The sequence below is a fragment of the Vigna radiata genome, chromosome 7 (assembly GCF_000741045.1).
Source record: "Vigna radiata var. radiata cultivar VC1973A chromosome 7, Vradiata_ver6, whole genome shotgun sequence".
Classification (NCBI taxonomy): Eukaryota; Viridiplantae; Streptophyta; class Magnoliopsida; order Fabales; family Fabaceae; genus Vigna; species Vigna radiata.
In genome coordinates, this window is record NC_028357.1 from 42,407,806 (window position 1) to 42,435,476 (window position 27,671).

Sequence of the window (27,671 nt, forward strand, 5' to 3'; positions counted from 1 at the left end):
TATCACAACCTTGTCTCTAAATTTTTCATCCATATTCTTTTATTATTGGAATTATTTTATTTTCTATTTATATTTGTGCATTTAAGTTCATATATTTTTATATTTATATTCTTTTTTATATTATTCTGATAACATGTTAGAAAAGAAGAAAGAATTCTTTTTTTTGAATGAAATATTGTATTTCTTATTCCATGATAAAGAGAGAGTACAATTGATATATATAATTGTTCAGAACAATATTTTATTTTTTCTTCTTTTCTAACATCTATCGTCTTTTTTTTTTATTTATATAAATTTGTCATTACTATTTGTGGAATTAGTTGAGATATACTCTTAATTTGGTTAAGTTCATAATGAAAATTTGTAATGATTGATAATTTATTTTTTGTTTCTAGTTTTTGAATGATTATCTTGTTTAAGTTGAAAATTTATTTTGAATAAGAGAATACAAAAAACTTTATTTATGATATTTTATAAAACCTCAGGACAGTGATATGGATGTGAAGGTGACTTACTAATAAGATTTTGATTTTTATGCAAAGATGATATTTTGTTTGAAATTGATTGTTCTTTTAATTTTTGGGTAAATATACGATTGTTTTAATAAAATATTCCCAATAGAAAATTCTTGTTGAGAAGTTAATTTGGTGATTATGTATTTTAAGATATAAAGTTTATTAAAGGAGATTTAGATATATATATATATATATAACTTTGATGAACATATTTAATTTCTATAGTTATTTTATTTTATAATATTTTGAGTTTGATGAATTTATCATTAATGCTTTTATACATGTTATTTTGTGATGATCTAAGCTAAGTTCTATAAATAATTTATCATTAATATATGATTTATTACATATGTTTGATCAAATATATAAACAAAAATGTAAGTTTTCTAATATTTTTTGTCATCACTTTAAGTTATTACTTGTTTTTATTATCATCAAAATTTACTCTTGAAGAATGACTTTTATCATCTTCTTTTGCAAATAATCTCTCACTTTTTATGATGATAAAAAATTGTTTTAAATTTTCTTGTAATAACCTGCAAATACACAATTACAAAAGAAAAAAACATTAAATAGTTTTAAGGTTCAAAATTTTTCTCTCCCTATTCTATCATTATAAAAATAAGACTAAACCTTATAGATAATTCTCTCTATATCAGATAACTTAATGAAATTCAAAACAAAATAATAGGGAAAACGAACGGTAATTTTTTATTAATTTAAATTTTAAAAGTTATCACTTGGATTATTATTATCATCAAAACAAAATAATTGTCAAATTTATTTTGTAAGTGAGAAACTCTAGTGTCTAAATTTTTAATTAGATTAAACACTTTTTGTGTTTAGAACCTCGAAGAACGCATATTTCTTCCATCCTTCTACACATATTAGCAATATTTTCTTCCATAGGAAGAAGAGCCAACAATTTGTTGAATCTAGTTAGCACATTTACAGCATATTCTTTGGGAAACTTTGCAACATTTTCTCAAATATTATTGTCAAGAATCATTTCTACTCCTTTTACTTTGTTAAATGTTACTCCATCCACGTATTTAGGGTGTGTTTATTTGGGGTGATTGAGAAAGAAGATTTGGAAAAGAGTAATTGAGTGAATTTGAGAATGATTTTTTTTTTTGTTTATTTAAGTGAATTTGAAGGTAATTAAGAGTGAATTTAGAAGTAAAGTTTATGAGAATTAATGTATGATTTGATTGATGTGACTATTTTAAAAAATTTGTTTAATTGATAGAAATTAAAGAATGATATTTGTTAATGTTATATTTAATTGTAAAAATGTTTATTAAAAGTAAAAAGTAAAAAAAAATTAAAATTAATTTTTAAAAAGTAAAAAAATTATAATTTAGTTTAAAAAAATTGGTAAAAAAGACTAAAAACAGAGTTTGCTAAAGTTGAAGGACTAAATTGTACCTTAATTTAAAAATGGACTAAAACCAAAATTGCCCTAAAGTATAGGGACTAAAAACATATTTAACCCTTATTTTATTATGTATGCATCATTTGTTTCCAACTCCTTTTATCTTCAATCTTTATATTCAAATAAATAGAAATCAGCAACACAATTACAAAAGTTGCAAAAGGACAATGTGGACATTTCATGTAAATATTCTCAAATCTACGCATATAAACGAAAAGAGTGTTCCTCTCTGCACCTCACCTCCTTCTTCCTGCACCTCTAATTTTACCATTTTACTCTTCATTTAATAATTATTTAATGAGAGTAGTCTTTCCTACACTTCATCTTTCTCATCCTGCACCTCCCAGATAATAGTTATGTTCTTCATTTAATAAAATTTGAAAAAGTGGTTTAACAATTTTTTAATCATCATCAACTCTTAATCTTTTACTATTATACTATAACTCCTCCATACATCCCATCTCATTTTCTAACTCTTTATTTCTTTCTTCGTGTTTTATTAAGTTTTTATTATTTGTTTAATGTTTTTATATTTATTTATCTACACCTACGATACTTGTCTTTCCTTTCCTTATTATGATTTTTATAATGAAATTAATTACATCTAAATATGGAAAAAGAAACAGAAAGCAGTAATGTGAGAATTGAAGAAGACAAGGGTCAAGCGTCAGAGCGCATCACCATCACTGTAGTATTAGTATTAGTGCTTCTTCTTTCTTGGTTTAATCCCACAATATTATCTTCCATTTTTTTTCTTTGACCGCAATACGAGCTGCGGCCTAAATGAGCCGCATTTCCAACTGCGGTGCTGTGTGAACCGCACTTCCTAATGCGGTGTGGTATGAATCGCATTTTCATTTGTGGTTACGGTCTGCCGCATTTGCAGCTGCTATTCTACGTCGGCGTGCTCTTAATCACTGTCTTCGTCCAATCAATCCAGAAATGTATTTAATCTAGCATCTATGTCCTTTAACCACTGCAGTTAAGGCTTTCACTTTCATTTCATCCAATCTAAAAATGCATTCTAGCACATACAAATATAATATACTACGTGAGAAGAGAGAACAAAGGGGGTGGGTGTAGGGTTTCAAGATGTGAAATGCGACAGAAAAGTAAGGGGTGAGTATTTTAATTGTTAAATGACTCAATAAAGATTTTGACAGGATTACTATTGGAATAATAAAAAAATTGGAAGGTGTAAAATGATATCTGTCAGGTGAAAAAAGAAACACTCAAACGAAGATTGAAAAAGTGGTTTATCCCGCCATTTTTCACTTTCCATTCCACGCTAATTCTTTAAAACGAACATAAAATAAATTGACAATCTGTCTTCGCCAATCCACGGTAACAGTAGTTTTGTTGAAACGAACACGGCATTAAAGTTGTAATAAAATACTGCTATCAAGTCAGGGTAATAGGTTCCTTGCATCTCCATGGAAAATTTGAGCCCTTGGTTATCTAGCAATTAAAGAAAATTGAAGCCATATGCATTAAACCAGACTGTGCCAATAATTTTGGGCACAATCAACTTCCTTTCTTTCTAGAAAGATATTAACCCAACCCTCCTTTCGTTATCAGAAATCCATTTATTAATGGAGACATTTTGCATCTTCTCTAGTAGCTATTTGAGTACTCATTCTTCTAGTAGAAAACCTTATTCTGGATGATTCTGCAATTGAAATACAAGGTTGTTGCAAAATGGACGTTTTAGGAGAGACGAAAATAGAAAAAAATTAAAAACTCTAATTATGAGATAGATGTGGGAATTTTTAGGGTGTTAAGAATAGGGAATTATAAATTATAACTGTGCAGTAGCTTGATATAATAATCGATTTTGTATAGCCAATTACTACCAAAGAACTTATTTGATGAAATCAACACAAAATTAGTCACTCTCAACAACTATTTTTCGAAAATTTTCAGCCTACAGATATGGTCGATTATTATTTCATTTTACATAAATTTTTAAATCATCTGAAAATCAATTATCAATCATTGAGAAGATATCTGATTCTTCTAATTAGTCGTTTGAGTTTGATGAGCTTGAACCATTTTTCTCTCAAGCAATATAAGTCTTATTCTTTTTGAAAATTTTCTTTTTTTTCATCACCCCTGTTGATAAAAAACAACAACACTCAATCTTCCAAGAATTCAAAGTTATAGTTTTAATTATACTTAGTTTTTAATATTGATTTTCACAAACAAATAGAGTTTTTATAATAACCATAATCCTATGGCTCTAAATGAAAAGTTATTTTAATAGTTTCTTATACTATTAATAATTATCCTGTTAGTTTGATCATTTTGAAAAACTTTTGTTAACTTTTATTTAGTGTATTTATATATTTTATTATAATGGTTGTTATTTTGAATAATTATATTAATATTATACATATTTTTACTTATTTTTTTTTATCAATTTTATAATATCTTATTTAATTTTACACTATTTTATTATAAAAGATTGTATCACAAATTATTAATGATATAATATAAAACATCACAATTAATTTGTTTTAAGGTTTAAATTCTTTTTTTGTCCCTAAGTTAACTTCTGATGTTCAGTTTAGTCTCCGCTTTTAAAAATGTCAACCTTTAGTCCCATATGAAAAATGTATCAAATCAATTCTCATGACAGCACTTAACGAAAGGTATTATGAACAACAAATTACTTAATGAAAAATTTGTGATTTGTTAACGAATAAGACTGATTTGATACATTTTTCATATCATATGGATGACTAAAGGTTGACATTTTTAAAAGTGGAGGAGACTAAACTGAATATTAGAACTTAACTTAGGGACTAAAAAATGGTTTAAACCTTGTTTTAATTTACCAAAACATAAATATTCCATCAATCAAGAAAAAAATGTTAAATATTTTATCATTAAAGTTGTCAATTACATATATGGTAATGAATTATTTTTGCTTGATCATTGTTGCTTTTATAATTTTAACTTTCTTAATTCTATTTATAATTATAGGTAAATTTTATAATACAGTATCATCCTATTTAATAAATAAAAATAACTTATAAATAAAATATCATCAAAATCATAAAATAGTCTAAAAGAGACATTTATTTATGTTGAGTTAGATGATAAACTTTAAATCTGCAATATTATATTTAAATACAATAGACAATTTTGTTCGATTCATAATTTTTAATTTAAAATTTTAACCAAACAGTTGGATTTAGATAAAAAAAAAGGTTTAATCAATTTTAACTTTTACAGAATTATATATATATATATATATATATATATATATATATATATATATATATATATATATATATAGGTTTTGCTAATTTACTTAAAGTGATTTTTCAGTTGGTACATTTTAGCAAAGTGTACCAAATTTTAGATTACAAAAATATCCTTATTTAAAAAAAACACACTTTAAATATAGGGATACTTTAGTAATTTTAAAATTTAATTTAAATAAAAAATAAAAAAAAGATAGTTATTCATTAATTGTTTTTTAAAATAAAAAATAAAAAGAAAGTTAATTATTTTTCACTACTAAGAAATATTTTTAATTATAATATTTATAAATAGATATAATTTTTATAGTACGTTGTTTTTTAAAAATTGATAGACAACATATTTTTCATGACTTAAAATGTATCTTGTGCAATTTTTATTTTCATGACTTTATAAAACTCGTCTGCGTTTATAGAACCGTCAGGGTTTATAAAACTCGTATGAATTTATAAAACCCGGATTAAAAAAACAACTACCTTTTATTTTATTTTTTATTTTAAAAAACAAATACCTTTTAAAAAATATATAATAAAAACTAATAACTTCTCGTAAGGATTTTTCATAACTACCTTTTATTTTTTTTATTTTAAATTAAATTTTAAAATTATTAAAATACCTTTAGATTTAAAGTTGATTTTCTTTTTTAACAGAAACATTTTTGTAACCTAAAACTTGGTACACTATGTTAAAATGTACCAACTAAAAAACTCCCTTACGTAAATTAGCAAACCCTATATATATATATATATATATATTATATTTATATTTTATATTTAATTATATTTTTAAAGTAAACAAAATATAACAATATATGCATATTTCTATTTTATTTTATCAATTTTATAACAGTTTTTTTAATAATCTTATACTATTTTGTTACAAAAAATTGTATTAAATGATATAATATAAAATATTACATTTAAACATGTTTGTTTTAATCTACTAAAAAATAAGTATTCCATCAATTCAACAAAAATTGTTAAATTTTATCATTGAAGTTGTCAATTACATATATATGGTAATGAATTATTTTTTTCTGATTATTGTTGCTTTTATAATTTCAACTTTCTTAATTCTATTTATAATTATGGGTAAATTTTATAATACAAATTTATCATCTTATTTAATAAATAAAAATAACTTATTTATATCTCATCTTTAATTATATTTTTATTTCTATGTAAAAGTTACAACCATATATAAAATAAGGATTCTAAGCAACAATATTTTATATTTTATATTTTATATAAAATATTAAAATTAGAACAATATTTTTTATTTCTAAGCAAATATTAGAAAAAGATTTTAAATCCTGTATGTTGCTGGGCCTTGAAGTCAAAGAAGGATCTGCAACCACGACTTCAATCGAGATAAAAGCCCAATGTTCGATGTTCCTCTTTCTGTTCAAACCAAAAACCCTAACGCCCTCCTGCCTCCGTTCAATTAGCAATGGTATCATCTTCTTGTTCTTCTTCTTTCCTGCATTTTTTATTTTCTGATTCTATTCACAGTTTGAATTGTTTAATCAATTGCTGAATTTCCTTATTGTGTTTGTGTTGGTGCAAAACGCAGACAGGAGAACCAGTGAACCCCAAAGCTTACCCTTTGGCTGATGCCCAGCTCACAATAACCATACTAGATCTTGTTCAGCAAGCTGCAAACTATAAGCAGCTCAAAAAAGGTGCAAATGAAGGTAACTAGCTAATTGTATTTGCTTAATGTTAACTTTTTTTTTTATTACTCCTCACTGTGTATGATAAATGAATAATGTAATTTTTCTATTGGATTTGCAGCCACCAAGACTCTTAACAGAGGTATCTCTGAGTTTGTTGTAATGGCTGCTGATACTGAGCCCCTTGAGATTCTTCTCCATCTTCCTCTACTTGCTGAAGACAAGGTATTTTATTTTCCTTATATGCAGTAACATACTATTTATTGTTTGATATTGTTTACAATTGCATCTACAATTGTTTGACAACCTTGTTTTTGAGATGTTTCATTTACTGCTAAGGAAGTTTTGAACCTCAATTTGTGTTAGCTTAGCCATTAGCGATCATGAGGCACATCCATAATGATGAATGGTCTGCATATTGTGATATTAGTGAAAGCCAAGTAGTATTGTAAATCTTTCTTGCCAAGTGTGACTAATTGAAAAATACTAGGGTTTTTTTAACCATTCCTGCTGATTTGTTTTAATTGGATGCTGATCTGATTTTTGTGTATTACTCATTTCAATTTTTCAGAACGTTCCCTATGTGTTTGTCCCATCAAAACAAGCACTTGGACGTGCTTGTGGGGTCACTAGGCCAGTGATTTCTTGTTCTGTTACAACCAATGAAGGAAGTCAATTGAAATCTCAAATCCAGCAACTAAAGGTATGCGTATATGCATTTCGTTACTTTCTTAGATTTCCCCTGTGCATACCAAATGTCACTTATATTATTTATTGCCACACACAAATATATATATATATATATGTGTGTATATATATATATATATATATATATATATATATATATATATATATATATATATAGTTTATTGAAATTGGCTTCTGAGTATTTTTATTTTTTTTGGTTTGCAGGATGCTATAGAGAAGCTTTTGATCTAAAAAATTCACAATCCGTATGATGGGCTTCTTGAGTTGTGGCAATTGCTCCTTCTGAGGCTTTGACCGGATGAGCTATGCTATGTTTACCCAATAGGCTTTATGTGTTAACGTAGTTGATTTTCTTCCTATCTTAACAAGTTATTTGCTAATGCTATTTTTGTGATAATTGGTACGAGTGATGTTTTAAATTGATACAATGCAATTTTATGGGCATTCTTATCAGAGAATTTTTATGCATGATTTATTATTTTTAATTCAACAAACTACAATAGAACAAACTAATTATTATATGACAGAATCACAATATTAGACCAAAAGTTAACTATTTTGTTTTAATTAATAGTGTAATAATTTAATTGTGACTTACAAATTTGTCACCTGGTAATGTTTGCAATCTACAGTAATTTTATAGTTATTTGCTTATATTAATATGAAGATTATGAAGTCATTGTTTATTGATTAATTTCATGAATATGTTGGTTGTTCGTGAGACATTGTACATTGTTCTTATCATAGTCTAGTGATTATAAACTAGATATCTTTGTATTTAAAAATTATAGTTTTAAATTTTGAACAATTCCAATTTCAATGCAAACAGTATGATATTTTAAAAAGAGATAAAATAATTTCTGAAACGCATACAAAATGTTATATCACCAATAACCTTATTTAAAACAGAAGAAGTGAATCTTATTCTCTCTCTTTTTTTTTTCAATAGTTGTTAAGTTCTATTAAAGTTAAGTTTAATGTATATGTAAAAAAATATGTATTATGTTTATTTTGATTTATATAAATAAGATATACAAAAATTATATGAACATAAATTTTTGTAAATATAAATAATGTGGTTTTTTTAATCCAATAGGTCTAAAATAATATTATGTAATTAAAATATATTAAATGCTATAATATTTGATAAAAAAAATTACCTGATGTAATTTGATGTATTTTTTTCCCTTTTATTATTGTGACATATCAAATTATTTACTTAGATAAGTAAATTTTAAATTCTCACCTATACTATCATAAGAATGGTTTAGGTATATATATTTATTCTAAATTGATTTAAATACAACAATTTCTCTTATTGTGTTACATATAATATTAATTTGCAAATCATCAAATTATATCATCAGGTGGGCGTGCCGGAGTGGTTATCGGGCATGACTAGAAATCATGTGGGCTCTGCCCGCGCAGGTTCGAATCCTGCCGCTCACGAGATTTGATGTATGTTTTTTTCCTCATGCTTTTTTTTTTCACACAAATGTACATGTTAGCTTTATCATTTTATAAACATTTTCTCATAATTACGATATGATATTTTTGTCTAAAGTTGAATAAAACCTTCCTTTAGATTTCAGAAGGAGTCAATGTATAAGAAACTTTTTGTTTTTTTTTTCTGTTTTTTTAGGTGCTTTGTTTTATGGTTTTTCACACTTGCATTTTTTTTTATCATTTTATAAGAATTTTATCATTTTTATGGTATGATAATTTTCGTTCCAAGAGGAAAATGACATATATTTGGATTTTAGAAGTCAAGTAATAGTCAATTCTTTGTTTTTAATATAACTATCAGAGGCTAGTATGATGCTTGGTTTCTTTTGTTTTAAAAATATTTCATTTATATTGTTGTTGTTTTTTTAGGACTTTTGTAGTAGTTTTTTTATTAACCTACTTTTGTAAGTTAGTTTGAAACTAGATAATAGGTAATATTATTTATAAAATTAAAACAAAAGGTAAAACTATCAAGTTATCTTTTAATACAACTTGTGATTCAAACACAGGTATAAAATAATTTTTTTTATATAAATTTGTGCAATGAATATTTTGTATTCATATTATTAAACTTATAAATGATTATCAAATTCATTCCAAATGTATATATCAATTTATTACAAAATAATATGAATAATAATGGTTGTCTTTACCTAAACTTTTGTGTATTTGAGATGAAAGTAAGAGTTTAAGATAATTAATGGAAAAAGTGAGAATTATAGTATTATCTATAATTGATTTATAATTTATAATTTTTGTATAGGGATGAACAAATGGAATTGTACTGCTAAAAACTATACTGAACTAAAAACTAATTTTTATAACTGAATTGTAAAATAGTTAAGACAAACTGAACTGTAATATACTAATTTGTACGATATAATTTAAATTGTATTAAACTACAATATAAACTGAATTGAACTACTAACTGAATTGTAAATTATACTAAACAACAATATAAACTGAACTAAACTACTAACTGAATTGTAAATTGTACTAAACTATAATATAAACTAAACTACTAACTGAATTGTAAACTGCACTAATTTTTACTACTATACTATTTTTACTTTGTTTAGAGGAAAATACTCTTATTAGAAAGAAAAAAAACACTCACAAATTAATTAGTTTATGTATAAATTTGTTTGTAAAATTTCATCTCATTGATTTTTAAGGTATAAATTACATGTAGTTTATAGAAAAAAAAACTTTTTTTTTATTTTTCTTCCATAAATATTTCTGGATAAAGTTAATGCGGCCCTACCAGTTTAAAAAGTATATGAATAGAATGAAAAATAAAATTAATATATTTAGTACAATTTATATGAACTTCATCGAATGTGTAAAAAGAGAATGTTAACAATCAAATAGCTAAATTTAATTTATTTGAATTAACATATAACAAATTAAATTTAAAGATAAATTAACTCAAAATTTTTCACTTTTGTAACAAAGTAGACCATTTTTTTTAATAAATTTACTTGTAAATTATTACATAAGAGAAAAAATGAAAAAAAAAAACTACAATTATTTTAGGATGAAGTGATTTTTTAACGTAAGAAGCGAAAATTTATTAAGTTCAGTTGTTAAAAACTGAACCATAAAACAATATATTTAAGTTATAGTAAGAATGATTCAGTTCTTTTTAGTATAATATAGTACAATTAACTATAGTACAATATAATTCAATATTTTTTGCCCAACTCTATTCTTGTATCTATTAAGATGGAATGATTTTTACCTTTTTTTAATATATTTTTTTTAGTAAAGGTTTTAATAGTGCATTTAGATGGTTGTTGCCTTTACTAAAATTTCTTTTTTGATGGTATTTATATTAATATTCTGTTATAACTTTGATACTATAACAAATTTTAAAAAAACCTTGTAATAGTTTTATTAAATTGTTTTTAATTCTTATAAAAATATTATACATTAAATCTACGCTTTGAACTTTATTCTGCATTTGAAAAGTTCAAGTATGTCTATTATAGTCATCAACCATAGTAAAAAAATATCTATGACCAAGAACTGAAGGAATGAAAATAGGACTCCATATATCATAGTGTATCATTTCAAAACAACCAATAGACAAAGAACCACTTTTAGGAAAAGAAAATATCTTTTGTTTAGAATAATGACATATATCAAAGGCATTATCAGAAGGTATTTGTACATAAGGGAAGTTTTTAAAATTTGTTCTATAATTTTGTGTAAAGGGTGACCTAGTCTATAATACCACATATTAACATCAACATGTTCATAAGAAAAAAAGTGATTTAGGAATTAAATCTAGGTAAACAATGAGAAAAGATTTCAAATAATAGAGGCCTTTGTAGACATTAACACGTCCAATCATCTTCAAGGTAGTATTATTGACACATCTTAAAGAAAAAAGTTAGGCTGCAGTTTATGTCCCTAGTTAAGCTTTGAATAAATATTAGGTTAAAAGATAAATTAGAAATGTATAAGACACTAAAGATAATAAAATCTTTTGAAAATTGAATGGTTCCTACATGTTGGGCAGTGACAATAGAATTATTTGACAATTTAACAAATATGAGTTTGATTTTCTTAAAAGTGACAGTGTTTTTTCTCATGGGTCACATGATCAGTGACCCTGGTGTCTATAATCTAAGAAAATATACCTTGTTTGTCTTCTGTTGTGTTCAATTGTATTTGACTTATGTTATGTGAAGAATTATTAACTTTCTCTATCATTTTAAATAACTTTTGTATATGTTCTGGAGTAAAGGAATTGAAGGCAACATTAGTGCTTGCCTGTTGGGTGAGTTGTGTTTCTGTAGTGGCAGAATCACTCTTGCAAACGTTGGCGGAGTTTTAGTCACTGTGCCTTCTTTTTTCCTTATTGTTGTTGTTATTCTTCTTGTACCATGGTGGATAACCATGTTTAGAGTAGAATTCATTCACAATGTGGTTCATCTTGTGGCAGTAGGAGCATTGTTTCCCATAATTGAGATTTCTTCTTCTCCTTCTTCCTTGGCCCCGTGATCTAGCATCATGACCCATAAACCTCCAAGTTTGTTCTGATTTCCAATGATTTTGTTTATCAGTAGTGTTGGCCAGATTTTTGGTCTTAGTATTCTATTATTGTTTTTATTGTCTTCCTTATTGCATGATGGGGGAGAAGACACAATTGATCTTGGAAAGATAATCCATCAACAGGATTTGTGTTCTCATAATGTTATAGGTATCATTTAGGTCTTTTAAGAAACAAAAAACATGTTTTATTTCTTTTTATTTGAAAGAGATTTTGGACAAATCACAACTACAAAGAACACTACAAGTACAACATATATAGGTATAAGAAACTCTAATTCTTTCCAAATAATCTTTAAATGAGTAAAGAATTGACTTACGTTCCTTTCTCCTTATTTAATTGACTGAATGTCTTGAAGTTAGTAAAAAATCTTGAAGTAGTCACATTTTGAGAACCTTTCTTTTAGTACATCTCAGAGTTCTTTAACACTTCGACATATGACACTTTTTGCAATTTGTGAAGAAAGTGTTTTGATAATCCAAGATAAAACCATCATGTTGCATCTTTTCCAAACATCAGATAAGGGATCATTTTTTTCAAGTTTTTTGATTTCACCATCTATGAATTTGATCTTTTTCTTACAGAGAAGAGCTTTCCACATGTTTTTGTTTCAAGAAGAATAATTGGTTTCTTTTAGAACCTGAAAGATGAGGATGAAGCCTGAATTTTTCCAATGATGTAAGTAAAAGGGCATAGAAGGATTTACATACTCATCTATGTCCTCCATCATACCAAGAATGAAAGAAAACATGTAAGACACTTTGATTTGTAGAGTTTTGGTATAATAGAGACAAGGCTGAGGGTTGTGGTACAATATAGACAAAGTAGACAATGAACCTACTTTAATACAATATTAGAAATGGTAGGAGAGAAGAAAAGTTACAACAAAAAAGACATTCATGATAACGGAAAAAAGCATGAAAGCAAAGAAAAAAATTCGAAACAGGTTAGAAAATCAAAATACTTTTATTGATTTTGTATATTATTTTCATACATTACAGGAAAAAAGGTAAATTCTATCGTAGACAGATTGTTGGAGTGCAAACAAAGTCCCACATTGAGTAGAAGAAGGATTGGTCAAGGGTTTATAAGAGATCTTTTGACGTGGTACCAAAAACAAATCCGTAATTACTTAACCCAAAGCAGATAATGTCTTACTATGGAGATCTATGTGTGTACCGAATCTCCTCCAACAAGAATTTCCACAAACAACAAAAAGAGATTTTGATAATATAAAATAATACAACGATTTTGATAATACATGCAGACTTCGGAAAAATCATAGTTATTCTTCTATAATTTTCACCTTGAACAAAGTAGAAATTTATATTAAAAAAACAGGCAGTGATTTTGAAATTTCGGAATTTTCAACGTCTTTCAGATTTGAAATGAAACAAATCCAGGTGAGGCTTCTAAAACACAGTATTATTAATGGCACTGTCGGCCATTTTATTATTATTGTTCCTTCAAAGTTCAACTAAAAGCCACCGCCAATCCCTTTTTTTCTTTGTCTCTACCATTTTATTAACTTTAAACAAAACCACCTCAATCATTCTTTCAACTTGCTTTATATTTCGACCAACCAAAATAAATCCGCTTCCTGTTTCTTCAGGTTCGTGAATCTAAAACTGTAATTTTTTTATTAAAAATATTATTATGTTATTTCAAAGTAATTTAAATTCATTTCTTTTTCTCTTTATCGTAAGTTGAGGTCTATTGTTTAAGGTGGGACGTTGGTTTTTCATTTTGAGAGAAAAGTCAACAAATTATTGCTCAACTTTTACCAATAATGGATTACGATATTACACGTCACTTAAATAATGCATTACCTACCACGTGTCTTCAAAATTATATATTAAATAAATAAATACTACCATGTGTCTAAATAAAATTTATATTGCTTTATTTCAAAAAAATAATTACTTTTCACACTTCAATTGTCACGAGCCACGCATTTTAGTGGCAGAGATGGCTTCGATATTGGATAGTGTGTTAATTGATATGTTGGTGTAGTATAACCAAATGAAAAGTTAACTCTAATTTAAATAAATTTATTTTTCACAATTCAAAATTACACATAGTAAAAACATGTTGGAGGTTTTAGCATAAGCTGTCAAATATAGGTTCAACATGAAGTCATGAACTAGTAGTGTGATTATGACAATAACAAAACTTCTAATTATAACTTTTTTGTGCATTAATTCACAACATAAAATATATTTTAATACAGAATATTTTAGGACCTTAGTAAACTTTCCCAACCTATAATTTAAAACTGATATTAGGGAAGAGTTTAAATTTAATTTATTTTTTAAACAATTTAGTTATTATATGTTTCATTTCAATTTGAATCATTTTAGTAATTTTTACAATTATTGTTAAAGTATAATTGACTATATCATACTTGATTTAATATATCAATTTCCATTAGTTTTTCATTATATAATATTTTTGTCTATTTAATTTTATACTTACAAGTTACATCATATCTCAATTCATCGGTAATTATTGATACAAACAGTTGAATTATACTTTAAAGTGATTATCTATCCAATTTATACAATCATTAAAGAAATTATACGGAACAATGTACAATTAATTTTTTATTCATTAATATTCAAAGAAAGATTATAATGTATAGAAGAAAAACAAATAAAAAAAATATGTTTCTTATATTAGTACTTATATTTGGATCAAAGCGATTTTACTAAATGAATTTTAAACTTCTCGGGTAGATTTAATTAATTGAATTACATATTTTTTGAGACTCTCTAAATTTGAATTTATATCTCAATATTTTATCTCAGGTAAATATTCATATATGAACACTCTCAATAATTCCACTTAAATAATTATTTATCCCCATCATAGCAATAATATATGATGATGTACAATTCATGTTATTAATTTGCTAATACTCCAAAAATAACATTGAAAAAGATACTTGCAAAATACATACAAAACTTATGCTTTATATCATTTGTACTCAGATGAGAGTCATTTTCGCCAGCAAATTGTTCACTCGTTCAGTAAATCTAATTATTATAATTACCCATTTACTCTTAGATTGAAATTCATTAAATGAAATCAATCTTTATTGATCAAAATTAATTAATTAAATTCTAAGTTATTCTCAAAGTTGAGAATCGTTGTACCAAACTAACTATCACTAAAAAAGAAAGAAAATCTCAAATTATTCAAAATCTAAAGTAATAACTTCAATTGTCCAATTTTTTCAATTCTAATCGTTACGACCTAAAATGATAATAAAAACCACATTTACGTCTTGCAATCAAAATTTAGCTTAATTTCGTAAAAAAAAAAAAAACACTAGAATAGAATCTACACTAAAACATATAACTTCAAAACAAACTCATCAATCTCTAGCACAAATCAAGTAAATCGTTATTTATCTACTTTTTAGATGTTCTGTCAATTTTAAAACATCAAAATACAGCTAATACAAATATATATTTTATTAAAGATAGGTTATAATAAGAAGTGACAACTCTAAACTTTCAAATCCATGTAACTTTATATACTAATTACCCGTAATTAACAAGTTATCTTTATTAGTAGTCAATTGTCTTTCAAGCTAAAAAGTTGTCCTAAGATAGAAAAATATATGAAATAATTCTCAGAATTTTAATGATCCATAAAACATTTAAAACATGATAATTTTTTAATGCTAAACCAAAACATCCACAAATTTGATAGCGGGTCTTACAAATGTCATCAAATATTTCATCTTATGATTAATTAGTTTGTTATTTAATATACTTAACATGATTTTACTATTACATTTTAATTTAGAAGATAAAAAATAAAGAGTAAATATTGAATACAAAAATAGAATTATAAATTAAAAATCTAAAAATTTAATCAAAATCAAATCGTATAGATTGGTTTGATTTGATTTTTCCTTTAAATCGAACGACCTTCAATTTCGTATACTATTTATATTTAATTTGATGTATTTAAAAAAAAAAATAATCAAATCGCATTGCGAATATTTCTAAAATTAGTAGTTGAGAATATTTAATATTTAAAAATATATATTTAGTTAATATATTAAATTAAATTATGTTATATTATTAATATTATTTAATAATTTTAGTTGAACTCAAATATAACATAAAATTGGTGAATATGTAAGAGATTGAGTTCTTTCAAATTTGGTATGAAGTGCTACATACTCAATTCATAAGATTTTAAATTAAATTTGATTTAATAAGATATTTAATTTAATATGTTAAAATTGAATGGATGAGTTCTGAGTAATTTTTTATAAGATATTTATACGTAAGTATTAATATATCTTATATTTAATTTAGTTTTTATATCATTTATTAATTGATATAACTTTTTTTTAATCAATTTTTTTCTCGTTAAATTTAATTTACATATAAATCAAAATAAATAAATTATAAAAATTGTTTTATTTTATGTAAAATTTTAAAAAAAGTACTATTTATTTTTTAAAATTGAATTAAGTAGAGAAATTAAGTAAAAGATATATAATATATTAATAGTTTAGTTTAAATTTCATGTTAACACTAACCTTTTATTCTTAATAATTAAATTTATAAATAAATAACAAAGAAAAATATTTTTTTTATTTTTTTTAAAATATTGAAATTTAAAAATTATAATAAGAACTTTTCATGTACATTTTTAAGGACTCCTCATTAGTGGGAATAAAATATTGTTGTATTATACTAATGATGGGCAATTAGTGCACACTTCACCAGTTATCACCTAAATGGTAATGACTTGCAACAAATGATATTTAATTGAGCAATGTTAAGTAATATTTTTCTTTAAAGTAATCTTTATAAGAAATATTAAATGAAATAAACACTTTTAACATTCTAAAAATAAAAAAAAAATATTTAATACTTTTATAGCTTTCAAAACAAGTAAAATTCTTTGATTCCTACCTATTTTTCTTCCTCTCTGTCGTACCTATTTTCCTTTTTTCTTTTTCACCTTATCAACACTTTGATTTTCATTTTTTTTTTGGTTTTAAAAATACGAATTTTTTTACTTTCGAGAACAATATCCAAAAGGATAATAGAAAATATTTTTGAATAGAAGGAACTAAGCTCCTTTTACGGAGTGAAGTTGCAGGTTTTTTGGCACATCCTCAGTTACACATGTTCTGCATTATCATCAGTTGTTTCCGCATTAATCACATCAGAAAACAATTTCTTTACTTCCCACTAATCAGAAGCTAATCAAAACATCGAACACTGTGGCCCTCATTGATTGGAAGTTGTAAGCCTTTTCAAAATCACAGCTTGGGATGTGAAAACGCAAAACCATTGATATTGTTTACACCTGACAGTAGTTGCATAAAAGAGCTATTTAATCAATCAATCCTCGTTCGTATCATCCTCAAAATTTGTCAGCTTCTGGGTTTGGTTACAACACTTTCCTGCCACTTATGCCTTTTTTGGTTTTATGATAATAGTATCCAAGCATATTCCAACCTGAAGTGATTGGAAAAAAATGTTGTCCATTACAGCAATAAATGCAGGCATGTTGGACAATAAAGATTTGAAGGGATATGCTCTTGCAGTTTTTTTATGGAAATTCTGAAATGGTGCTTTTATTTTTGTTGCGTCAAAAGAAGAAGATAAATAAAACAGAAAAGTTGTTGAAAATCATGAGGATTGAACATTTAATAGGAAAACGGAGAGTCTGATGGAATAGAAGAATCACTTTATTAAACGGGTTTGATAATTAAGAAGAAAAAGGTGAATCTTTTCTGTAATATCATAGTCCTTAACAAACTTGGGAAAAGTTAAAGCCATTCTTTTAATAATCAGCACTTAAATGTTTACATGTTCTGAAAAAAAATGAATGAATAGATTACTGAAAAGAACAGAAGAAAAGAGTGAAAATAGATAATGAACTGTTTGACCTGGCAACGATCTTAGCTGTAGGAAATAGAGGTTGGGAATTATGAGTTTGAAACCTAGGAGACAGAGTACTCTGCATATTGAATTATGTGAAAACACAATGATAGACAGAACCCACAAGAACAGGAGTGGCTTAGTTGGCAAATAAGGTCACAAGTGGGTGGACTTTACCTGTAGTGGCGGATTTAAGAACATACTGGAAAGTGGCGCCAAGAGAAAGAGAGTCTTGCAAAAGAGGGAGAACCCACATAATAGGAAACAAAATTTAAAAAAAAAAAACAAAAATTAAAATAAAGTCGTTAGTAAGAGAATAATAATAAAAATAATCCATACTGCGATATGCAAGGTCGTGAATCATGATATGCCATGATAAGAAATGCTATGAAGTGGTTGGGATTGCGTGATAAAAGTAATGAACAAGATTGATAGCAAGAATACCTAAATTAATGACTGATAAATAAACTTGTATGAGAAATAATGATATTAATTCAAAATATTAAAAGATGATAAACTTTCAGTTACTTTTTAATAGACACATTCCCGTTGTGAAAAATTCAAACATATCAATAAATAAAAAATAAAATATTAAATAATATATGAGAAAACAGTTGTTATTTAATGTTTCATGTTAGAAATGGTGGCAGCCAGGTCTTGTATATATAAGAAGAATTTAAAGCTAATCTTCCTGGTTTGAGTAAAAACAATTTAAAGAGTGTGTTGCATTTTTGGTGATGACACATGGTTTAGTGGTGGATCCACGAAGAGATTGCGTGTTTGATTGGCCACTCTGGAAATGATACAGTGGATTGCGATTTTTCCATGTTGCATGTTGGTCTAATGGTTGGACGGCAAGGGCAGAATTATGTTGGTACGTGTGGTAGTGGCTTGCACGTGAAACATCGGTCACATGGCTATGGGTGATGTTCATTCTTTAGCTAAGGTCGATGTTCCGCATGCAACGGTTTTAGAGGTTTTAGAGATAGGAATGATTCTTTCTTTCTTTGTCAACTTTGAGGACCCACCCAGTATCAATTATTTGAGTCAACACTCATTTTCATATTGTTTAACTCATTGAGTATTTGAATACACAAAGCTACACCGCTTTTGCGTATTATATCGATCTCTTTCTCAATCCCCAGTATTATGATTGAGACAGAGAAAATCAGATGATAATCAAATGATAATTTTCCAACCCCCGTGGCACCAAGCGAACAAAGTGGTTGTTAGAAGAGTGGAAGTTCATTAACCAAAGCAACATATATATCATGGGTGGGTAAGACAACATAACAACTGACGGCAAAACTCATTTACATGAATGAACACGTGTGACAGTTTTACGAGAACACTGTGTTTAGCAGAAAACAAGGGTTGGTGATGATGATTAATATGAATTGTTTTGATGTATCCAAGGTGTCCTCCAGCGGAACTGGGGTGGATGTTTGAAGGATAAGTGTATTTGGAGTGAACCTATGTCTCACTTCTTTCAACACCGTAAAAATTTTATATCTCTTTTTAACATTAACGTGGACTTAAATTCAAAACATTTTAAGACTGATACTGATTAACTCACTTATATCACGTATCAAGTCCTACGGTATTTAATGTAAGAAAACATTCAGAAAGTCTCATAGATTATGTTTGAAAAAAACCTGTTGAAAAAAATAATTGAAAGTTAGTTGATAGTTAAAAACCATTAATTTAACTTATTAAATACTAAATTATAAATGCTTATTAAGATCAACCAACAGTTTTGATATTTTTTTTTTGTTGCTTTATTTTAATGGGTACTGGATAAATTTAGTATTAATGACTCATAACTAAACTCTTAAAGAATTATAACACTAGGGTCAATCTAATAGAATGAGTTTTGTAAATTCAAAATAACTTAAGAATTTACTTAAAAGATTCCTTATTCGACTCTTAAGAAAAACTGTAGATGTAGATGAATAGGATTTTATATTTTATTTGAATTTTAATGTTTATCATGATAGTTAATAATTATTTTTTAAAAGACTACTCAGATCTGAGATCCATCACTGTTGATAGGGATAAATTACTATATATACAGATCTGAAATTAATCCGGGCATTTCAGAATTTTTTCCAAATAAAACACTGCAACTTCACAAGTCCTACTAGAAAGTCAGTAGGCAGAACCCTGAAAATGTTAATCCAAAAGAAGGAGTTGGTGGGGTGCAGGAGAAAAAGAACTCGAGACAGTGTATATGCTTGTCAATTTACAAACGTTTATCATTCATAGTAGTAATTTGCGTCCTGTAGGAAAATTGACGGTTGGTAAGATCTGCTGTTTAAGTTAAAGTCACAATGATTAATGCAAATTAAACACATCATTTCATCATAAGGTTTTATTTTCAATTCATTCACACCTTCTGCGGCTATCTGCATATTCTGTCCATATCTTCCTACACACAAAAACCAAAGGCAGAGAGAGATCCTTTTCAAATGTGGGGTACCAAAACCACTTCCAAGAGTTGGCCAAGGTGGAGTGGCTCACAGCCTTCATAAACTCAAATCAATGTATTGAACCATAAAAAAAGAAAGAAAATATATTGAAATATTATATATGGTTGCATGTTCTAGATTCCACATGATGTTCCCCCAATTCTTCCTGGTCAATCAACATTGTTACCTTCATATTTACCTGAGGATAACATTCTTAATAAATATCTTATCAGTCTGGCTAGCCTTAAACTTTCCACTAATTGCCTCAAACCTAATCCTTCTTAACTTTATGAAAAAAACCAAGCAATGATCTGTCTCAAATGAATAGTGGCAGAACGTCGCTTTTAGATTCTCATTGGTATTTGCTGACTCCACCTTGCCTATAAATGGGGAAACTCTCACCCCAAACCTACTTGTGAGTTGAGCTTTAGAAGAGCAAAGCTTCCCACCTTTCTACCACTTTAAGTCTTTTCTAGTTTCTTCCTATAAGCTTCAGAAAAAATGGTCAGTGCTCTTTGAGATCTGTTGCCTGAAATGCTATATGCTTTTTTAAAAAAATATTTTTATTTTATTTCAGGAGGAAAAAATGAGTTTGATTGTTGCTGGAGCTGTGGATTATAAAGGCTTCCCTGCAGACAGATCCAAAACTGGGGGTTGGATACCTGCAGCTCTTATTTTAGGTTTGTAGAGATAGCCTTATCTCCATTACTCCTCTTCATCTCATGTACCTGATAACTATGGAACTCAATTTTTGGATGCTCACGTTTTCAAACCTTTTCTTTTGTTTTATTGTCACAAGTTGGAAATTCGCATATAAGTTAATAGGGTGATTCATTTAAAAGCTTATTTAACATAATTTATAATTAGTTTGAACTTGAACGGATTTAAATATTTAAAATATTATCTTCATTCACTTTTTTTTTTCTTCGTTTCATTACACATCATTTTCATTTGTTACATCCATCACTTTCTCTGTTTTTATTTTATTTTCTCTCCACCTTCCCAACAAAAATGGGATATATACTCTCAGCATTTTCCTTGTCTTTCAACAAAAAGATTCTCACTTACGGAAATCTTTCAGCATATACAAATTTGAAATATACATCCCAAAAGTGATGTAGATATTTTGTTATCCCGGTTTAATATTACAAAACATTTCCCCAAAAAGATTAAGACATTATAAGTAAAGTCTTTTACATGGGTGTTATTGTTTCCAATTCCAACACGCCTCCTCGTAGCCTGAAGGAGATAAGGCTCCTAAAAAGTTTTATGGTGTTACCATAGCATAAATGATTTTACAGATTAACCTTCCGTAACACTGGAATTTTTATATCTCATGCTTTTAGGGGTAATGATTGAGAATATGTCACCTTCTGTTTGGCCTCTAAGGAAAAAAAAAAAAAGCATATTATTTTATACCATCTTTATGATGGGAATGAATCCATCAATATTCCATTCGTCTCCTCCTTTTCACTCTACTTTCTAAAAGTTGACCATACTTTATTCATTCATATTCGGCTTTCACAATAGATTAGGTGTCACTTTTCACTTACAGCCTCTACTTACGAACACAGCTATTTTACTTTTTATTTTATGACACATGCTTTAAACGCTTGCTTCTCTGCAACCTTTTCTGATTAAGCCAATAATAACTTCCACATAATAAATGATTAAGTTACAACAGTAGAAGTTAATTCTAAATATTCTTTCAGGGATTGAAATCGTGGAGAGGCTCTCCACCATGGGAATTGCAGTAAACTTGGTAACTTACATGATCTCAGTCATGCATCTGCCAAGCTCAACTGCGGCCAATACTGTTACGGACTTCATGGGGACATCGTTTCTCTTGTGTTTGCTGGGAGGTTTTCTGGCAGATTCCTTCCTTGGCAGATACAAGACAATTGGAATCTTTGCTGCAATACAGACACTGGTTAGTTACATTAATTACTAGTCACTACTTCTCTCATAAAAGTCAAATCTTAATGACACATGTACACTCATTTATATAAAGTGGAAAGCTTTGGCTTTATGTATATGTTCTCCCTAGTTTAACTTTGAGGGAATGGTTATTTCAGGGAACAGCTACATTAGCAATCTCAACAAAACTTCCACAGCTACGTCCACCATCTTGCCATGCTAACAGTGACAGTTGCAAACAAGCCAACGGATTCCAAATGGGCATCTTATACTTGTCCCTGTACCTTATAGCACTAGGAACTGGTGGCCTAAAATCTAGTGTTTCAGGATTTGGCTCTGACCAATTTGATGAGAAAGATGAGAAGGAGAAATCCCAAATGGCATATTTCTTCAACAGGTTTTTCTTCTTCATTAGTTTTGGAACTCTGGCAGCCGTCACAGTACTCGTCTACTTGCAAGATGAAGTGAGTCGCAGTGTGGCGTATGGAATATGTTCAGTTTCTATGATCGTAGCCATTATGGTGTTCATGTCAGGAACTAAAAGATACAGATACAAAAAGAGTTTGGGAAGCCCCATTGTCCAAATTTTCCAAGTTATTGTTGCATCAATAAAGAAAAGGAAGATGCAACTCCCATACAATGTTGATTCTTTGTATGAAGACACTCCTGAAGCCTCAAGAATAGAGCACACCGACCAGTTCCGGTAATTAAGCTTATTATCTTTGCCTACCCTTGTGGGAGCTAGCCAATTCTTTACAGGCCTTTAATTAACTTGTGAGGTCTAGATAATTTCCTTATACTCTTCTTTCTTTGATGTTTTTAATTATGCAGTTTCTTGGAGAAAGCAGCCATTGTGACAGAAGGTGACTTTGAGACAAATGCATCTGGTTCAGCACCAAACCCATGGAAACTATGCTCGCTAACAAGGGTAGAGGAGGTGAAAATGATGGTGAGACTTTTGCCGGTGTGGGCGACAACCATCATATTTTGGACCACTTACGCACAGATGATAACCTTTTCAGTTGAGCAAGCCTCCACCATGGAAAGAAATATGGGGAGTTTCCAAATCCCTGCAGGCTCTCTCACAGTGTTTTTTGTGGCTGCAATACTAATCACTCTAGCTGTTTATGACCGAATCATCATGCCCCTTTGGAAAAAGTGGAGAGGCAAACCAGGTATACAAGACGGGATACACATTATTAGATTCAGTTACTTAAAAAGTACTACATTAAATACAAGGGCTTGCCCTAAGTAAACCTTCTCCCCAGATTCCTTAATTATTGACATTATAAAATAATGATGGTATTATAACATAATATGAAATTCTGTTGTCATGTTAATCATGATATTATTATATACATTGCACTAGCAGAAAGGTGCATGTGAAGCCCATTGAAACAACTTATTTAGAAAAATATCGTTTTTCTTCCATTTTGTCCCAGGTTTCACCGACCTACAAAGGATTGCGATTGGACTGGTATTTTCCGTTTTTGGAATGGCGGTTGCTTCTGTGTGCGAGAGGAAACGGTTATCAGTGGCAAAAAGTGTAGGTGGGAACCATGCAACACTTCCTATAAGCGTTTTCCTTCTGATCCCACAGTTCTTCTTGGTGGGTTCTGGGGAAGCATTCATATACACGGGCCAGCTTGATTTCTTCATAACACGGTCTCCCAAAGGAATGAAAACCATGAGCACGGGTCTCTTTCTCACAACTTTGTCTCTGGGTTTCTTCGTGAGCAGTTTCCTTGTGTCAGTTGTGAAGAAAGTTACTGGGACAAGAGATGGTCAGGGGTGGCTTGCAGACAACATAAACAAGGGCAGGCTTGACTTGTTCTATGGACTGCTCACTATACTCAGTTTGATTAATTTTATAGCATTTGCAGTTTGTGCAGTTTGGTTCAAGCCTAAGAAACCTAAACAAGCAGGCATGCAAATGGGAGCAATTAATGCTGAGGAAAAGTGCTGAAGAATAGCTTTTAGGATTTGGTATTATAGGCATTGCTGTTATCATAGTTTTGTGGAATTGTAGATATCCTGTTAAATGCATGCATCCGAAGAATGGGCTGATTTTGGGTTTTTCATCGTCACACCATACAAATAATAATGTTTGGGTTGGGTTCTTAGTATGTATAAGCATGTAACATAGTTTCTTCTTTCAACTCCCTGTTTACACTTTTTATCTACCAGGCTTCTTGTCAACAGTAATATAATTGGTTGACCTTTTTTTGGCTATGTATAATTTAATTGAAATTATAGACATCTCTACTTAATTTAATAATTAATTATAGACAAATAATGTTTTGTCACCCCTGAAAAAATACTCTCACTTGACAACTAATAATACAATAATGTATGGTAGAATTTTAGGTTGAAAAATAAAATAAATATAATTAAATATTATTATTTTGAATTGTTAGATGTATATATATATATATATATATTTTATTCGGTAGTGTAAACATATCACTACTCTTAATTATATTATCATATATAATTGCTTAATTATATTATCATAATTGGTATATTACTCGAGAGATAATGAACAATTGACTTATGGTAAAATTAGAAAGAAGAGGGTGAGAGAAGTAGTGAGTTTAATTTCTTATCCCACTAACACTTAAAGAGTTACAAGGTTCACTTGGTAATACTAACATTATTTGAACAAATATCCATAGTTTAAGTCATATGATGCCATATTTTCATAAAATTAAGCTTTCACGTTTTCTTTCCAAAAATAAACTCCACGTAAATACATAAAAAGGCCATTTAATTACAACAATATGTATAATATGTTAAAGGATCCAAAATATTATGTGGATTCCAATTTATAACATGTTATCTTGACATATATGATAAATATTAACATATCTAATTATATCTCATCCAAACATATCTTCACATATCTAAATCAATATTTCACATCTTCTTTAAAAGTCATCCAAAGAGGGAAAAAAAAGTGATAAAATCTTTTCAAGATAATTCACCACTTATTCGGATTAGCTAGAATTGGTCATTACCTTATTAACTCCATGTCATTATGCTCTAACAATAAAACAAAATATATGTTATCATCTAAAATGAAATGAGATGACAAGAATTAAAATTGGTAAGAATGGATTTTTATAGAAACACCTATTTATAAACTTTTTATCTTTTATTTATTTGAAATTTATTTTTAATAAACATAAGGTCTTGCAAGGATTGAAATTTATGGTTTACTGTAAGTAAATAAGAAAATATTATACTTTAAAGAATTAAAACAAAAACAAATCTAAATTTATAAATGGAAGTATATAAGTGTAATCAAGCATAACTCATTCATAAATGATAATACTACAACTTAAAGCTATAAATTTATCAATACAATCAATTTCAATTAAAAAGGATTAATATATTAGTAGTAATGAATTTGAGTATTCAATTGTATAAACACAAAATTAATTACACAAAACAAAAAATAATTAAAAAAAATTAGGTGAATTGCGATGTGGTTGTCCCTTGGTTTCTTTTTATTAGAGAGTGTGATATAAACCCACATGACCCACCACTTTTCCCCAAGTTCATAGTCGGCTCTTGCATAAATTTCTCATTTGTGGTGTTGCTTCGTTTCTATCTTCCAAAGTCTTAATAATTAAATTCCAAATATTCCACACCATTAACTGAAAGCGAAAATGTTATAATTCTTTTTTAAGAAAAGGACAACTATAATATTAAAAAACTACAGAAGGTATATATAAGAAAATTAAAAATGAAGCAATTATTTTATAGGCATAATTTTTTTTAGTTTTATATAATAATTATTTTATAAAAAAATATTTATTACCTTCTTTCCTTTTCATTTATAAATTTAATAGTATAAAATTATTAAATAAAACATTATAAAATGGATAAAGCAAAACAAATAGCTAAAAACATATATAATATTAATAGAGTTAATCAAAATAATAACCATAATAATAATATACATATACATATCAAACTGTAAGCAAAAAATAAACTCCGCCTAAGAAACTACTTTGTCTTCCTTTCATTATGAGAATATCGTCATCTAACTCTTCATTTGTTTACACTGTAAAGTGATCATCGCAAAAGGGATAAACAAAACACACAAGAAATACAAAATACACAAAACATGATCAATTTGTGTACAAAAGAGTTATCCTAAAACAATTAAATCATATATCAAATACAAACTAATCATGGTTAAAATACAATAAATTACATATATGCACATAAGCAATTGATATTAAACTCAATTATCTGGATGCATACCATTGACATTAAATTCATTAGAGGTGTACACTTGTGGTGAACTCTGTGTTCTACAGAGCCACACAGCCAACGAGATTATCACTTTACTACACACAAAGTTAATCCCTTTCACGCCTAAGACCAAACATTGACTATGACCTCATATAACTTCCTTCACATAAATCATTATACTTTATTTTAGTATGAATGATTATTAAAGTATCAAGATAGGATACCACCTTACTGAATCTCATACATCAATACATACATTAAAGTTACTACCACAAATAATTTCCTCCTTGTACATGTTCACAACAACATTTTCACCTCACTTAAAACAATCAAAATCATAAAAATACATAAGGTCGATTCATCTTTATGATTTTTATAAACAATGTTATTGAATACTAACATTATTTTAATACTACTAATGAGAATTTTTAAAGAAATATATAAATTAAAAATATTTACACCACCAATAATTCATGATACTACCTTTAATAAAAAAATAAAATAAAATAAAGTAGCTATGAATTTTTATTTTTATTTGTTGCTCAATTTTTTTGTTCTTAATTATTTAATATATTGGTAGTTCAATTTTTAACAATATATATATATATATATATATATATATATATATATAATGTTATTCAAGATAAATATTATAAAATATAAAAAGAACAATGTAATTTAATTTTGTTTGTTCTTTCTACTATAAATTGTGGTATATTTATTTTGCATCGATTTTACGTAAGTTTTTTTATAATTTAAAGAATCAACACAACATGATATATGTATAACATATATTAGTATACAATGCCTTGTCATTGAAGAGAATCACACCAAATCAAACTACATCATTTTTATTCAATATTAAAAAATCGTCAAATGTAGATCAATATTGAAAGTAATTTATTTAAAACTAATATTTGATCTATTCCAAACTCTTTTTGTAT

At 27.5% G+C, this 27,671-nt stretch overlaps 2 protein-coding genes and 1 non-coding gene across 3 annotated transcripts; all 3 read left to right on the top strand.

Annotated features, from left to right (window-relative positions):
* Window positions 1-6,532: 6,532 nt before the first annotated feature.
* On the top strand, window positions 6,533-8,075 carry LOC106767391 (NHP2-like protein 1). The gene is made up of 5 exons (XM_014652272.2): window positions 6,533-6,669; window positions 6,790-6,910; window positions 7,011-7,114; window positions 7,461-7,592; window positions 7,802-8,075. Exons 1-5 carry the CDS (start codon window positions 6,667-6,669, stop codon window positions 7,826-7,828), a joined length of 387 nt encoding a protein of 128 aa, XP_014507758.1. The 5' UTR covers window positions 6,533-6,666; the 3' UTR covers window positions 7,829-8,075.
* Window positions 8,076-8,964: 889 nt separating this feature from the next.
* TRNAS-AGA lies at window positions 8,965-9,046 on the top strand. The gene has a single exon. It is a non-coding gene; the product is annotated as a tRNA-Ser (tRNA).
* Window positions 9,047-20,930: 11,884 nt separating this feature from the next.
* On the top strand, window positions 20,931-24,696 carry LOC106769207 (protein NRT1/ PTR FAMILY 6.2). Its single transcript, XM_014654722.2, has 6 exons — window positions 20,931-21,051; window positions 21,125-21,227; window positions 22,260-22,477; window positions 22,623-23,167; window positions 23,296-23,639; window positions 23,907-24,696. The coding sequence occupies exons 1-6, from the start codon at window positions 21,049-21,051 to the stop codon at window positions 24,428-24,430; spliced, it is 1,737 nt and encodes a 578-aa protein (XP_014510208.1). The 5' UTR covers window positions 20,931-21,048; the 3' UTR covers window positions 24,431-24,696.
* Window positions 24,697-27,671: the final 2,975 nt, after the last annotated feature.

Coding starts and splice junctions, on each gene's coding strand:
- LOC106769207 (XM_014654722.2), top strand. Junction 22,478..22,622: donor TTGCTGCAATACAGACACTG/GTTAGTTACATT, acceptor TGGTTATTTCAG/GGAACAGCTACATTAGCAAT. Junction 23,640..23,906: donor AAAGTGGAGAGGCAAACCAG/GTATACAAGACG, acceptor ATTTTGTCCCAG/GTTTCACCGACCTACAAAGG.
- LOC106767391 (XM_014652272.2), top strand. Junction 7,115..7,460: donor CTCTACTTGCTGAAGACAAG/GTATTTTATTTT, acceptor TCAATTTTTCAG/AACGTTCCCTATGTGTTTGT. Junction 7,593..7,801: donor CTCAAATCCAGCAACTAAAG/GTATGCGTATAT, acceptor TTTGGTTTGCAG/GATGCTATAGAGAAGCTTTT.